The sequence below is a fragment of the Cnephaeus nilssonii genome, assembly GCF_951640355.1.
Source record: "Cnephaeus nilssonii genome assembly, chromosome: 4".
Lineage (NCBI taxonomy): Eukaryota > Metazoa > Chordata > Mammalia > Chiroptera > Vespertilionidae > Cnephaeus > Cnephaeus nilssonii.
The window spans coordinates 55,659,457-55,673,770 of NC_137075.1; the positions used below are offsets into that span (position 1 = coordinate 55,659,457).

General features: G+C 38.4%; 1 protein-coding gene across 1 annotated transcript in view; it reads left to right on the forward strand.

Moving 5' to 3' along the window:
• Nucleotides 1-14,314, forward strand: part of UNC13C (unc-13 homolog C) — a gene marked incomplete at both ends in the record, with an annotated part of 518,328 nt that overhangs the window by 433,931 nt on the left and 70,083 nt on the right. The window contains 4 exons of the mRNA XM_079768690.1: nt 146-234; nt 4,617-4,766; nt 10,971-11,094; nt 13,807-13,863. Coding sequence (XP_079624816.1) covers nt 146-234; nt 4,617-4,766; nt 10,971-11,094; nt 13,807-13,863 — 420 coding nt within the window. The remainder of the gene's footprint in view (nt 1-145; nt 235-4,616; nt 4,767-10,970; nt 11,095-13,806; nt 13,864-14,314) is intronic.

The following is a 14,314-nucleotide window of genomic DNA, read 5'->3' on the forward strand; positions in this document are numbered from 1 at the left end:
ATTTGGCTTCAAAGATAAAACAGGGTGGGGGGAATTCACAAGTGTTTTATTGTTTAACATTACTTTATAACAAGCAGAATACTTGTCGGAGAAAAGCATGTTTTCTCAGAACTTCAAAGTAACATTGTTTGTGGTCTCTCTGCAGTTAGATCCTGAAGCTAGTGCTATTCTGAAGGAACTCCAAGTTAAACTCAGTGGGGTTCTAGATGAGCTCAGCATCACTTACGGGGAAAGGTAAGTGGCCTAAGTAGTTATTTTATTATACTGAGTTTCAGTTCATAGTAGTTATGCTGTCTGTGCTGTTTCTCTCCCCTGACTGGCTAAATCCATTTAACTTGAAGACTTAATCTAAGCATCATCTCCTTTGGAAAGTTTCCATGACCCTGCAATCTGACTGTGTTATCTCGCTATGTGATCCTCAGGACACTGTGCATCCTTCAGTTGGGTGGCACTTACAACACTGTGCTCTAAGCTATGGCTTAACTGCTTGATTCCCTCCCTTTACTATATGCTTCATAAGGGCAGAAGCCATATCTCATTCCTATTTGCAACTCTGTTTAGAGCTTACCAATTGGTTATTGAAAGAAGAAAGGGAAGGAAGAAAGGAGGGAAGGAGAAAGAAAACTTTTACATACATAAGTCTGAGTTGCATTCATGTCATACATATCAATGTGGTTGTACTTTCAAATAACTGAACTGCTTCCCCGTAATTGAATTAAGTCCAGATTCTAGGTTTTAGGGCTTAGAAGTCTTAATGAAACTACTCTGTGGGAAATTACTGACACATTCATATTTTCTCCATGTTTTTTTTAAAAAAATTAGCCCTACTTGCCCATGGCATTGTTCTAAAGAGGGATAAGTTTATTCTATATAAGATTCACTTGGTTCTCTAGAAAAAAACACTATCATCTCATCTTCAAATGTTAAAATAGATAAGAAAGCAAACACATCTTTGAAGAGGTTCTTTCATTTCATATATAATTTGTTTTAAAAGTTTTGATTATTGATATTTAGAGAAAGAGAAAGAGAGAGAGTAAGGAAGAGAGAGAGAGAAAGAAAAAGACATCAATTTGTTGTTCCATTTATTTATACATTCATTGATTCTCATAGATTCCATGGCCAGGGATCAAGCCCACAACTTTGGCCTATCAGGACAATGCTCTAACCAACCGAGCTACCTGGCCAAGGCAAGAACTTGGTTTAAATGTTAGCTCAATAAATATTGACTTATAATTACAAATTATGCATTCAGTTATAAAATGAAGCTTAAAAATTACTCTTATGGCACGGACTCTTTGAACTCCACTCATTACTCACTGTGTTTTGGAAAGGTACATTTTAATGGGCATTTTATGGATTAGTTATGCCAGTTGAAATCAGAGACCAAAAAGTAAATGACACTTGAAAGCATCATATTTTCACTCAAATACAGGAATGAGGCAAAGTAAAGAAAAGTCCCTATTGGCCTCCTCTTCAGGGTTAGAGGTGTGTTCTTTGTCTTTGTGGAGCCCATCCTCACAGTTCAGGTGCTGAGAGGGATGAAGCCTTGCTGTATCCAGCGTAGGGCAGTCACTCTGCCTTCTGTCTGTGTTGCTAGCTGACCTGGGTGATCCTGCTTACTTGACCTAGATGTGTATAAGGAAGTTGAAGGTTTTGTTTACCTGCAGTTGGAGAGACTGACATTGTCCCAGACATTCGGAAACTAATTGGCTCTGACTTGGGGGTGACACCTAGCAATGTGCCTTCAGTCAGCTACTTTAGGCTTACCTCTTTATTCCAGTTGTGAATTAATATGTGGTTAGCAGAAAGACTGTTACCTTCAGCTAGGAAGACAAAAATAGAGATTATTTAGCAAAGTGAAGGGGAGAAAAAAGTGGTCAGGAATAGCTAGGGGTGTTTGGAACTTTTTCTGAAATAAGATGACTAAACAGAATAGAAACTAGAATATAAATAGAAAAAGTATATTTAAATTACTTTCTGTAATATATCCAAGTCATCTTTATGAGCAAGTACCTTTTACTTTGGACCGTGTTATTTTGTTTGAAAAAATTGGAGCAAACTTCAGTTATGAAATAAGGAGTGGTGTCCTTAGGTGGGCTCTTGAAGTACTCTATTCATACGAAGCCAGCTATTTTAACCTAGATAGTGAAACTCCTGGTTACCCAATATCTATCTCTTCGGTAGTCGTTGCAAATAGGAAAAATCTAATACTTTGCTTACTTAGGGCTAGAATTATTGGAATAAATAACCCACATGTCGTGCTTTCCTTATAAGAAGAATAATTCTTACGTCTTTGTTGCTATGGTTTGATTTCCCACACTACTAACCAGGTCTACATCACACACATGGGGTAGGTGGGAAGCCCGTAATGATCAGTGAGATCATGTTATGAAGTTAAACCGGATACTTTTATCTGAATCTTAAGAGTCTCAATTAGTGGTCTAGCGCTTCAAAATTAAGTGCATAATTAATTGCCCAAACTGCATTTTATCTGTTGTTATTAAAACCCACAACAAAATAATTCTACTATATGTACCTAGTAGGATGATTTTGCAGGAAAGCCAAACCACACATCCGAAGGCTGGGTTCCTGGGTTCCTGGGTTCCTGACATGGTCACAGAGCACCCACCTGGGAAATGAGACTCAGCAATACCACTTCAATGCTATCATATAGATGTTTTTAAAATGGCACAGCTTGTGCCACTTGGGTTTTTGCTTACACATATATTTTTCAGTTTTATTTTTGGGATTTTCTATATTTATTTGAATGAAATATTTGGTACCAGCAGCTGGCTGGATTAAGTAAACAAATAATTCAGGAACATTTTATAGGAATTCTTCTATAAAGTGAGTGTTTGGCTTTTAAGATGCTCACAGAGTCTGTCATTTTTAACTGGTAATAACTCAAGCTGATTCCTAAAGACTTTTTTCAACCAAATAAATAGATAGAAAAAAATCTTCTTAGGTGAATTTACCAAAAATTGATAGAGATGAGATTTTTAGATGAAATGCATATGTTAGTTCACCCTGGACTGATGCCAAGATAGAAAGCCATTATCTCTCATGCACTGATCCCCTTGCTTCATATTCCTTATTCCCACACACAGAGCTCATTTCTGGTGGGGTTTTACCATATGGGTCTGTTGTAGAAATCTATTTATGCATTTTAGGAATGTGAGTATCATACCTTCTGCTCAGTCTGTCCTCTACTGACTTGAAAATTTGTGCAAAAGAAAGTAGCTATCTCAAAAGTGATTATCACTACACTCAACAGGACCACTGATGACGCAGGGGTAAATCAACAGGTCAAAATGCCCAACATTATTTACTTTCCTTTTCCATTGCCCCAAATATCCTCCACCTCTACTCTTACTAAATAAGCATAGCACCATCTCCACCACCCCCTTTCTCACCTTCTTCACCAGCCCATCCACCCTCCCCAACAAAAGTCCAAAGGCAGGTCTAGCCAAGGAAAAGGCGAATGGTCATGCATTTGGATTCCCTTGGCCCTGAGCCTGAAAGAGCATGTTCCATTGAATTAGATAAATATGCAGAGAGCCAAGAAATGGGCCACATCCATAGGGAGATGCTGATATCCAAGGATCAAGGAACCAGATACAACTGCCGAGTCCAGAGGAGCAAGAACGTTGTCAACAGTAAAGCAAGTCACAAAGAAGGCACAAAGCAAAGATGGCAACAGGCCAACATGACAGCAGAAGTAGAATCAAGCCTTGACTATGCACTCAAAATTATGGAGCAATATTTATAAACCTGCTATAACAGGTCCAGGAGCAAGAAAAACACCCAAGTTGAGATCATTTAAAATTTATCATAGATTTCCCACATTACTCAGTTTAATAAAACAGTCTGGAGTTCAGATTACAAATTATGTCTCCAGATGTATATTTGGGAATTACCAGTGTATTGATTTCATGAAAGCCATTGGGATTAGATATGATTGCCAAGAAAGTGATTTTTATGGCGAGATGGAGTGATCCAAGGATTGAGCCTAGATGATTACAGTGTAGGGTTGCCAGATAAAATATAGACTATGCCCAACTAAATTTGAATTTCAGATAAACAATGGATAAATTTTAGTATGGATATGGGGCATACTTATACTAAAAAATATTCACTATCTGAAATCCACATTACTGGGCATCCTGTGTTTTATTTGCTAAGTTTGGCAACCCTACCCCAATGGCTAACAGTCAGGTAATAATTGAGAAGGAGCAGCCAGTGATGTTAGAGCTTAGAAGGAGTGGCATCTCAGAAGCCAAGTGAAGAACGTGAACCCAGAAACCAAGTATCTTTCAAGAATAGTCATTTTCCCAAATAATTCTCAGAAGAACACCTCAGCTATTACTGTGAGAGATAAGGGCCAAATGAACCCCACTCAAATTCATTCAATGTGAAGAGCTTTATATGTGTGAGTTCCAAGTAAGCTTTCATTACAACAAAAATTTTTTTCAGCTGAACAATTAAATTTGAAAATTAATGAGCAAGGGAATTTACACTACTTGAAACAGATCAAACTCCCGTGGGTTTAATTTAAAAACATGAGCAAAGAAAGGCATAAATGCTTTTATTCAGGTATTTATATTCCTTATTTTTAGTTTTCAGCTTATCATTAAGGAGTGTATAAAACAGATGGGATTTGAACTAAATCAAATGAGAACAAATGGAAATACTGCATCTAATAAGAACAGTGCGGCAATGGATGCAGAGATTGTATTAAGACCTCTCATGGACTTCTTGGACAAAACGTAAGTTTTCTACCCAGTATTCTCTTTATTAATTACCCTAAATTTGACTGATATGGTTTTAAGGGGAACAATTGTTTTCCTCTGTGTAGGACAGTTTTAAAAAGGCTTCTACAATATTAGTTCATCAAAAAGCAAAACACTTTTAGTCCATTACTAGTGACCAAAAATCAGGAGTGATTTTGAACAGGAAAGGAATCATAGAAATGAAACAAATATTGGTAATTGAGGAGGTTGCTATTCTGAGGGGGAAGAGCTTGAGGATATTATGCTCCTCAGAAAGCATATCGTTTTACAACCTGTTGGACATTAAAAAAAAAGACTGAGTTAAGTCCAGAATATCTGATTTTGTGTCAGAAACCTACTGAGGCAGAGAATTGCACAAATGTACTAGAATTAACTCAGCTCAGAGGCAAGTAAATAGCTGCCCAACTCAACCTCCAGCAACTATTTGTGGAGTGCCCATCTGTACCAAACCTTAGTCTAAGTATTAGATAGTGAAAAAGAGAAGCAGAGTCCCTGACTCCATGGAGATTACAGGTTAGTTGGTGGGAACGGGTAGAAATGGAGGCCTGTATGACCAACTAAGACAGAGGTCTTAACCAAAAAGTTTTGTTTGTTTGCTGGCTTGTGTGTGTGTGTTTTGTTTTATTTGTTTTGTCTTCAAGTTTCTGCTCAGTCCCTAGTCTTAGAAGCTCTAATTTCATAAGTCTGGAGTAGAGTCAAGGCTCCTATGTTTTAACATGTGTCCGAAATTGGGAACTCTTCATCTAAAGCAACCGGAGACATGACTTCTTAAACAGTGATACTTCAAACTAGAGTTGAAGGTAGAAGAGAAAGGCAAAAAATAATTTTGAATGCCGACCAAGGGACCAGTGTCATACCTGGTAGTTACATATGTTACTTCATTTAATATTGTTGCGGCAAATTAATAAATGCCAAAGGCACCAAGATAAATGAGAAGGATGCTATACTTCTCTTTAAAGATAAGAAAAGCAAAGAAAACCCTAGGGTAATGTTTACAACTTCTATTTTAATTTCATTTCCCTTTGCTTATAATCTTACACAGAAGGAAAACTAATGTTCTCATCACTTTGATTTCAGTATTTGGTAGGTATGTTACGTCTTCTTTTCTTTCCTCTATGAGGAAATATCTAGAAGATAGGTGAGTAGGTAATTAGCTTAGCAGGAGGAAGTCAGACAAGTGGGGTGGAAGAAAGAAGTAGCAGAAAGAAGAAAGGAAAGAAGGAAATAAAGGCAGGAAGAAAAGAGAGAAAGAAAGGCAGGGAGAAAGACTTCACATTTCTTTTGTTTCTTAATGTAGACTTTGACGCTTATCACTTAATACCTTATATAACCCCTAAAGGTTTATTGTATTGTATGGATCTTTACTATGGGCAACACAGGATTGAACCACATGAACACACTACCATTTGGATGCCCATGTGAAGGTGAATCAAAAGCAGAACAAAGCAATTCTGATCCTCTGAAAACTCCTACTGGAATACCTTATGTTTTTAGATTTCTAACAGCAGTTTATAGATATGTTATTTATCATTAGCAAAACTTTGTATTTTTGGATATACTGTAACCAAAAGTTGTGGAACATACAGAAAGTTTTAAGTTATCCTGATACTGTTAGCTACTAGCTGAGGGACCTTCAATCCATTTTACTGTCTATAAAATGAGGCTAATACATAAAAGTGGGTAAACCCTTCTTTTTAGTATATTTTAGAGTCTTATTTTACTCAGTTTTAATTTTCTATTTGTGATTATACTTTATTATGCCATCATACATATAATTATAAATATTAGTAAAGACAGTGTTTAAAGAGAGAAAAACATCTATGAGCTTTAAAAATTTGTGTCAGAGATTTAAAATTTTTGGCAAGAATTATATGAGTCAAAGAGTTGAAAGAATTCTAGGGACTAATTCAGAATGCATAACCCTAAAGCCACTTATTAGGGGAGTTTTCTTTTTTAAATCATATTAATTCTATTCTCAAGGTTAGGACAAAAAAATAAGGAAGGTATACAAGTAAACACAATAAGGTCTAAAAAAAATAATCTCCTGGTCAGACAATCAGTATAAATTTTATTTGGGTTGGGGTTTTTTTGTTGTTTTTTTTTTTTAATGATTTTTATAGAAAGAAGGAAAGGAGAGAAGGTCAGAGAGAGCTGCCTTCAAACCGGCAACCCTATAGTACCCTGGACAATGCCCAACCAACTGAGCCACACCAACCAAAACTGATTTGGGTTGGGTTTATAAAGATGGATTGGGTTTGAATATATGGAAATGAGGGATGAACATTTCCAGGGGTTGGGAGGAAAGTTGGATATGTTATCATGAAAATCTTATCAACAATATGACAGGATATCTCTATGGTCAACTAATATACAGGGCATTTGACAATTTTCTGGTTAATTGGTTCTGTGATCAGAGAATCTAGACAGCTCTGGTTCCAAATACATACTTTTCGGCTTGCGTTATCAAGTTGGTTATCTCTGACTAAATTAAGGAAGCAGTTGCTAGATGCCCCATCTTAGGGTATGTTGTTGTCTTTCCTGTTATTTAAAACTAGAGGCCCGGTGCACGAAATTCGTGCACGGAGGGGGGGGGGTGTCCCTCAGCCCAGCCTGTACCCTCTCCAATCTGGGACCCCTCGAGTGATGTCCGACTGCCCATCTTGCCTGCCTGCCTTCCTGATTGCCCCTAACCACTTCTGCCTGCAAGCCTGATCACCCCCTAACCACTCCGCTGCCAGGATGATTGATGCCTAATTGCTCCCCTGCCAGCCTGTTTGCCCCCAACTTCCCTCCTCTGCTGGCCCGGTCACCCCTAACTGCCCTCCCCTGCAGGGTTGATTGCCTCCAACTTCCCTCCCTTGCAGGCTGGGTGCCTCCCAACTGCCCTCCCCTGCTGGCCATCTTGTGGTGGCCATCTTGTGTCCACATGGGGGCAGGATCTTTGACCATATGGGAGCAGACATATTGTGTGTTGGAGTGGTGGTCAATCTGCATATTACTCTTTTATTAGATAGGATAGAGGCCTGGTACAGGAGTGGGAGCCAGCTGGTTTGCCCTGAAGGGTTTCCCAGATAAGGGTGGGGGTTCCCTTGGGGTGTGGGGCAGCCTGAGCAAGGGGCCTGTGGTGGTTTGCAGGCCAGCCACGCCCCCTGGCGACCCAAGCAGAGGCACTGGTATCTGGAATTTATTTACCTTCTACAATTGAAACTTTGTAGCCTGGAGTGGAGCCAAGCCTCCTGCATGCTCCACCGGCAGCCATTTCTGTTTGAGTTAATTCACCTTCTATAATTGAAACTTTGTAGCCTTAAGCAGAGGCCTGAGCCTGGCCAGGGTGTGCGGAAAGCTTTGCTTTCTCCGTTACCGTGGGCAACCCTGGCCCCTAGTCTCTCCAGCTCCGTGGCTGCCGCCATTCTGTTTGAATTTGTTTACCTTCTATAATTGAAACTTTGTAGCTTGAGTGGAGGCTTAGGCCTGTCAAGGGCAGGCGGAAAGCTTGTTTCCCTCTGTTGCCTGGGAAACCTTGCTCTCGGTGGCTGTAGCCATCTTGGTTCGGTTTATTTGCATACTCGCCCTGATTGGCTGGTGGGCATGGCTTGGGCTGGTGGGCGTGGCTTGGGTGTAGCAGAGGTGTGGTCAATTTGCATATTTTTCTATTATTAGGTAGGATTAGCAATAGTGAGCTGAAAGTCTTCCAGGTAGCTCTGAGAAAGTCTCCTTATAAACTGCATAGGCTCTCTTTGTCTTTGTGCAGCCTCTCTAAATAAGACATCTTATTTTGTTTATGTTTCATTTTCTCTACCACAACCTCAACACTCTATAAAACGAGCTGTAAACTTCCAGCTGGCAGAAATCTCACGCAGAGCTGCAAACATGTCAATGATTCTATACCCATTCATTCAGTTCCAGTCTAAGCAGAGGTAGTTAGCACGCCAAGTTCATAAGCTGCCCATAAAAACAAGATCAATTCTTAAACTCAGATCTTTTAAAAATGGAAATTACACATCTGCTGGAAAAGTGGCAGATTTTTTGTGTCTTACATTATCCTAGGGATTCCTCTGAGGCTAGAGAAATCCTGGTCTTCTGCCGTGAGACATCTGCTGGCTTCTGCCCTATGTCCAGATAATAAATAGCCACTGGCAGGCTAGAAACGTTACCCTTGAACAACTGTTGCTAAATAACTGGGGCTACAGATTTCATGAATATGCCTCAGGGTTCCCAACTCTCCTCTTCATCCAGAGGAGGTTTTCATGCTTTTTTTTGTTGTTGTTAATCCATCTGAGGATCTTTTTTCCATTGATTTTTTGAAGATAGTGGAAGGGAAGGAGAGAGACAGAGAGAAAGAAACATCTCTTTGAGAGAGACACATCGATTGGCTGCCTCCTGCACGCGCCCTGACCAGGGCAGGGATTGAGCCTGCAACCGAGGTACATGCCCTTGACCGGAATTGAACCCAAGACCCATCAGTCCATGGGACGATGCTATAAACACTGAGCGAATCCAACTAGGGCTCATGCATTTTTATATACTAAGTATTCACATTCTATAGTGTTAGGAGAAATACTTCTACATGAAAATGCATTTTGGAAATCTCTCTCTTTGCCTCTCACATGTCACATGCCTGTAATTATTAATTATTACTTTGATTATCTAAATGTTACTTATATATTTAAATACTTAAAGCAGTCGATTCTACCTCTCTCAGAACCAGAGCCCAGGTTATAATTCTTTTTTTAAAAAAATATTTTTTATTGATTTTTTTACAGAGAGGAAGAGAGAGGGATAGAAAGTTAGAAACATCGATGAGAAAGAAACATTGATCGGCTGCCTCTTGCACACCCCCTACTGGGGATGTGCCGGCAACCAAGGTACATGCCCTTGACCGGAATCGAACCTGGGACCCTTGAGTCCGCAGGCCAACGCTCTATCCACTGAGCCAAACCGGTTTTGGCTATAATTCTTGAGTCCAAAAGTATACAGAGTATTTAGCAATACTGTCAACAATGAAGTTTTCATGACATGAATGACTCACCTTTGGCACTCTGTGAAATGGGTTTGATTAGCTCTTCTTAAAGTCTCAGAGTTCATTGTCATCTTTTGGGACATTGAGTAAATATTTATGCAGCAGTGTGTCTTCATGTACTGCTGGTCCTTCATACACAAACACATTTATCAAGGACAGTGTGGGACATGTGGATTTAGAGAAAGGGCCTGACTTTGAATCTAGCCCTCACCGGCTTCCCTTCTTTGGGCAAGTTCCGTAATCTCTCTGAGTCTGTTTCTGACTTCTGAAATGTATACAGTAATAGGTGAGAAATATCTGTAGCGGAGGTTACCAAACAATGGTGTTATATAAATGTTAGACGATGTCACCATCATTATCTCACCACGGGAACAATTTGTAACAGATGCCTTAAACCTATTAAAGTTGGTAAATTTGGAATCTTAAAACAAAACTGAACTCGGAGAAACAGAACAACTTTGGTGGTTGCCAGAGGTGGGGGATGGGGATGTGGGGGAAAGAGTGAAGGTGGTCAAAAAGTACAAACTTCCAGTTGTAAGAGAAATAAGTCCTGGGGGTGTAATACACAGCATGCTGACTGCAGTTAGCAAAAATGTATTGTATATGTGAGCATTGCTAAGAGAGTAGATCTTAAAAGTTCTCATCACAAGAAAAAATTATAAATATGTGAGATAATGGATGCTAACTAAACTTATTGTGGTATGATCATTTCAAAATATATACATATATCAAATCATTATGTTGTACACCTTAAACTTACCACCATGTTATATGTCAATTGCATAGCAATAAAACTGGAAAATTAATAAAGTTGATAAATATCGGCTCTTGAGGGAAATTGTATGCATCTTTGCCATCTTGTTATGTTGGCTCAGAGCCAGGTAGTGATCAGATGTGTTTGGTTGGTATTTGGAAGCCTTGGTGTCAATTTAGGAAACAATTTAAGGAAATACATAGTCTGAATTCATTTTCTACTAATTAGTGAGTTACTTAATGTATCATATGATGAAATAGATTTTTGATGTGTATTTCTTATTTGAAATTTAGCACTTGAATACTATAAAGGGCTATTCGGGTATTTGAACCACAGTATTGAGGAATGGAAATCTCTGATCAATAAAATAAGTTCATAAGTGATTATATGTCTTATTTTACTTCAGATTAAGTCTCTCAGCAAAAATCTGTGAGAAAACAGTTCTGAAGCGACTTTTGAAAGAGCTGTGGAAGCTAGTTCTAAACAAAATAGAGAAACAGATCGTTCTCCCTGCTCTGACAGATCAAACAGTAAGTGTTTAAACTAAGTCTGGTTTTACTTTCAATAACCCATCTAATTGATTTCTGTTTTAGTGAGTGGATTTGATCCAAATGAAGTATTAAACCCACTTTGAGAAAAAGTGTTTGGTATACAAGGTCTTAATAATGATCATTCAAATAACATTATTCTATACAAATCAATTTTACATCATGGGAGTAGCAATCACACTTCATCTCTTGAAAAAAATGTAGCAAAGTTAAACTTATAGGGTTATCTGGTCTACAGACATAATTTTTTAAATATCACTGTGAACCTCCAAAGAATTTGATTTAGGCTAGAACATCCCCACTGTGTTTCTTTCTGAAACCTCATTCTTTAAGGAGGTAAATTCAGCACTACCATATGGGATTTTTTTTCATCTGTACACTTTGCTTTCATCTATTACCTTCCCCCGTGGAGGTTAATAGAGGAGACATCTTTTAGAGGATTTGAAGCACATAATTGTATCATACACAGTAAAATGGAAAAAGAACCAGAAAGGTCAATTGGCAGCAAAGTTAGACCATGGCCAAATGGATACACAGTGCTAGGATTCTCAATTCCCAGATCCTGAGCCAAGTAAGTTAAAAAAATAATCCTAACAAGCACCCATTATAGAGTAATTTTCTTTTCTTTTTTTCTGTGAGGAAGACAAGTTGATGCAAATAATGAGTAATTTAAACTAAAATCTGTGTTGAGCCCTTAATTATGCACACTCAGTCCATATTTATCCAATGAAATTATATAGAAAATATTTTCATGTAAAGTGTTTCAAGATGCAAAGATACATATGTTTTTGTTGATTTACTGCCAACAGTGGGTGATAAACTATAAATTAATTTACGTCTTGCTTCATGCCATTAATGTGTGGTATCATCATTTGTACATATGAGTAGCCAAATCACATGTAAACGCCCACCCACCCACACACACAACACACACACACACACACACACACACACACACACACACACACACACACCACGTCCCCACACAGACCCTACTCTGCTACAATATGTAAGGCATTTCTAAAACATCAATTAGTGATCATGTAATTGACTTATATAAAATTTTCCTAGGTGAGAGACTTTGGAATATAATAGAAGAACTATAAACTTCAGAAAAAAAGAAAAAGAAAAAGGACTAAGCTTGGTTATTACATAGGCAAGAGTCCTTTCATCCCCAATTTTTTTAAAAATGATTTTGTCTGGCTGGCATGGCTCAGTTGTTCAGCATCGACTTATGAACCAGGAGATCAGGGTTCGATTCCCAGTCAGGGCACATGCCTTGGTTGCAGGCTCGATCCCCAGTGTATGGCATGCAGTGGGCAGCCAATCAATGATTCTCATCATTGATGTTTCTATCTCTCTCTCTCCTTCTCCCTCTCCCATCCTCTCTAATTTCAAGTGGGGGGAGAATCCACTTGTCCATAAACCTTCGATCCAGAAAGACATACTTTGCATGACTCACACACGGCAGGCTACCCTCCCCCTGCTTGTATGGGTATTTTCTCAGCCCATAACTGTACTCTACTGTTTTGTTGTTCTTTGTTTGGGGTATGTTTTTGAATTTTTAATATTCCTTGAAGCAGGCACTATCCTCAATGAGCAAACTGCATGCTATAATAGCATTTATTGCTTTTGACAGCTATTTGTTTACAAAATTACATAAGCTTCAGTGATGCTGCCCACTGCTATTTCCCCCATGAGCCCTACTGTTTCTAGTGCACAATTTTGTCGAGTATGAGAAGACATAAATCATGATATAGCAAAAATGCTATAGATGACATTTTAGTTTTGATATAGACCTTTCCTATGAAAGCTGACCATAAACTCAGTTTTCTCTAGCATTGAGATCTCTCAGTATGAAGCTATATCACTTATTGATTCATTCCATATATGTTCTTTGAGGTTCTACTATGTACTAGGTACTGTGATGGGTGCTGGAGATAAAATAAAGCAAAATTATACATGGTTGCTGTGTTCATGAACTTTGTAGTCACTAATTTCCTAATGAATATACAAGTTCCACTAAAAAAACAATGGAGATTTGTTACTCCAGAATGATTGTTTTTCTTACTGTGAAAATATTCCAGACTACCAATGAACTTAGTCAAAGTTATTACTTTTCTTGTCACATTTACCCACAGATATGCCTCTAGCTAGTCATTGTAGTAGTGTGTTGGATGGCTTATTCCAGTGTTTTATTTCCAGGATGTTAGGGCTCTAGGAAGAGGCTACAGCTGAGGGAGGGTTTGGGAGGGCAAGTCTCTGAGAATTGGCACAGCATCTCAGGAATAAGGCTCACCTTCTTCAGCTCTGTATCTTAAAATTTTGCAGATTTATTTTGGGAAGGAATGGAGTAAAGGAGTCACCTCATTTGAAAGTAAATTAATGAAATATAAAGATCACTGATTGAATCCACATGCTAAGCTGACTATGGAAGCAACAATCCATTCAGTCACTGAGACTTAAAGCCTGCAGAAGTAGGGTACCTGTGAGGACAATTATAAGCTAGCAGTACTAGATATCTTTGACCCAATCTGTAAAATAGACCTACTAAGGGCATGTTGCATAAAAGTCACCAATATTATAGGGAAATAAAGCAAATTCTCTATTGACCACATTTCTAATGTAACTATTACTAAAGCTTTTAAGACTAAATCTTCTCTCTCTCCCTCTTTTTTTAATGTGTATCTCTAGGGACCACAGATGATTTTCATCACTGCTAAAGATCTTGGACAATTATCAAAACTGAAGGTAATAAGAATTCATAAAATTACTGGTTGTCTGTGAAAAGTTATGCGCTAACTGCAGCTCTGCAAGAAACCATCCTCCTACTAGTCATGGTACCTACTATGGCAGGACTAAGAACATATGTGTCTGGGATCTCACCGTCTGCTTGAAGGAGGAATCAGGTCAAATTTAGGGACTGAATTTTGCTTTTTATCCCTTTCCGCCATGTTGCTCACATTTTCCAATTAGTAGGGCAACTACTAATTGACTTTGTATTGTAGCATGCAGCATTTCTGCTTTTGGAATAAATTAGAGAACATACTTCCTTTCATATATTAAAATGGCTTTATGTGAATAAAGGCAAGTTGCAATGTTTCATAGAAATCCAATAAAGTCTAGAGGTCTTATAGGCAAAAGGCCTAATTGGGAAATTGAAACTCCTCAAAGCGGACATCAAATTTTCAACATATTAAAC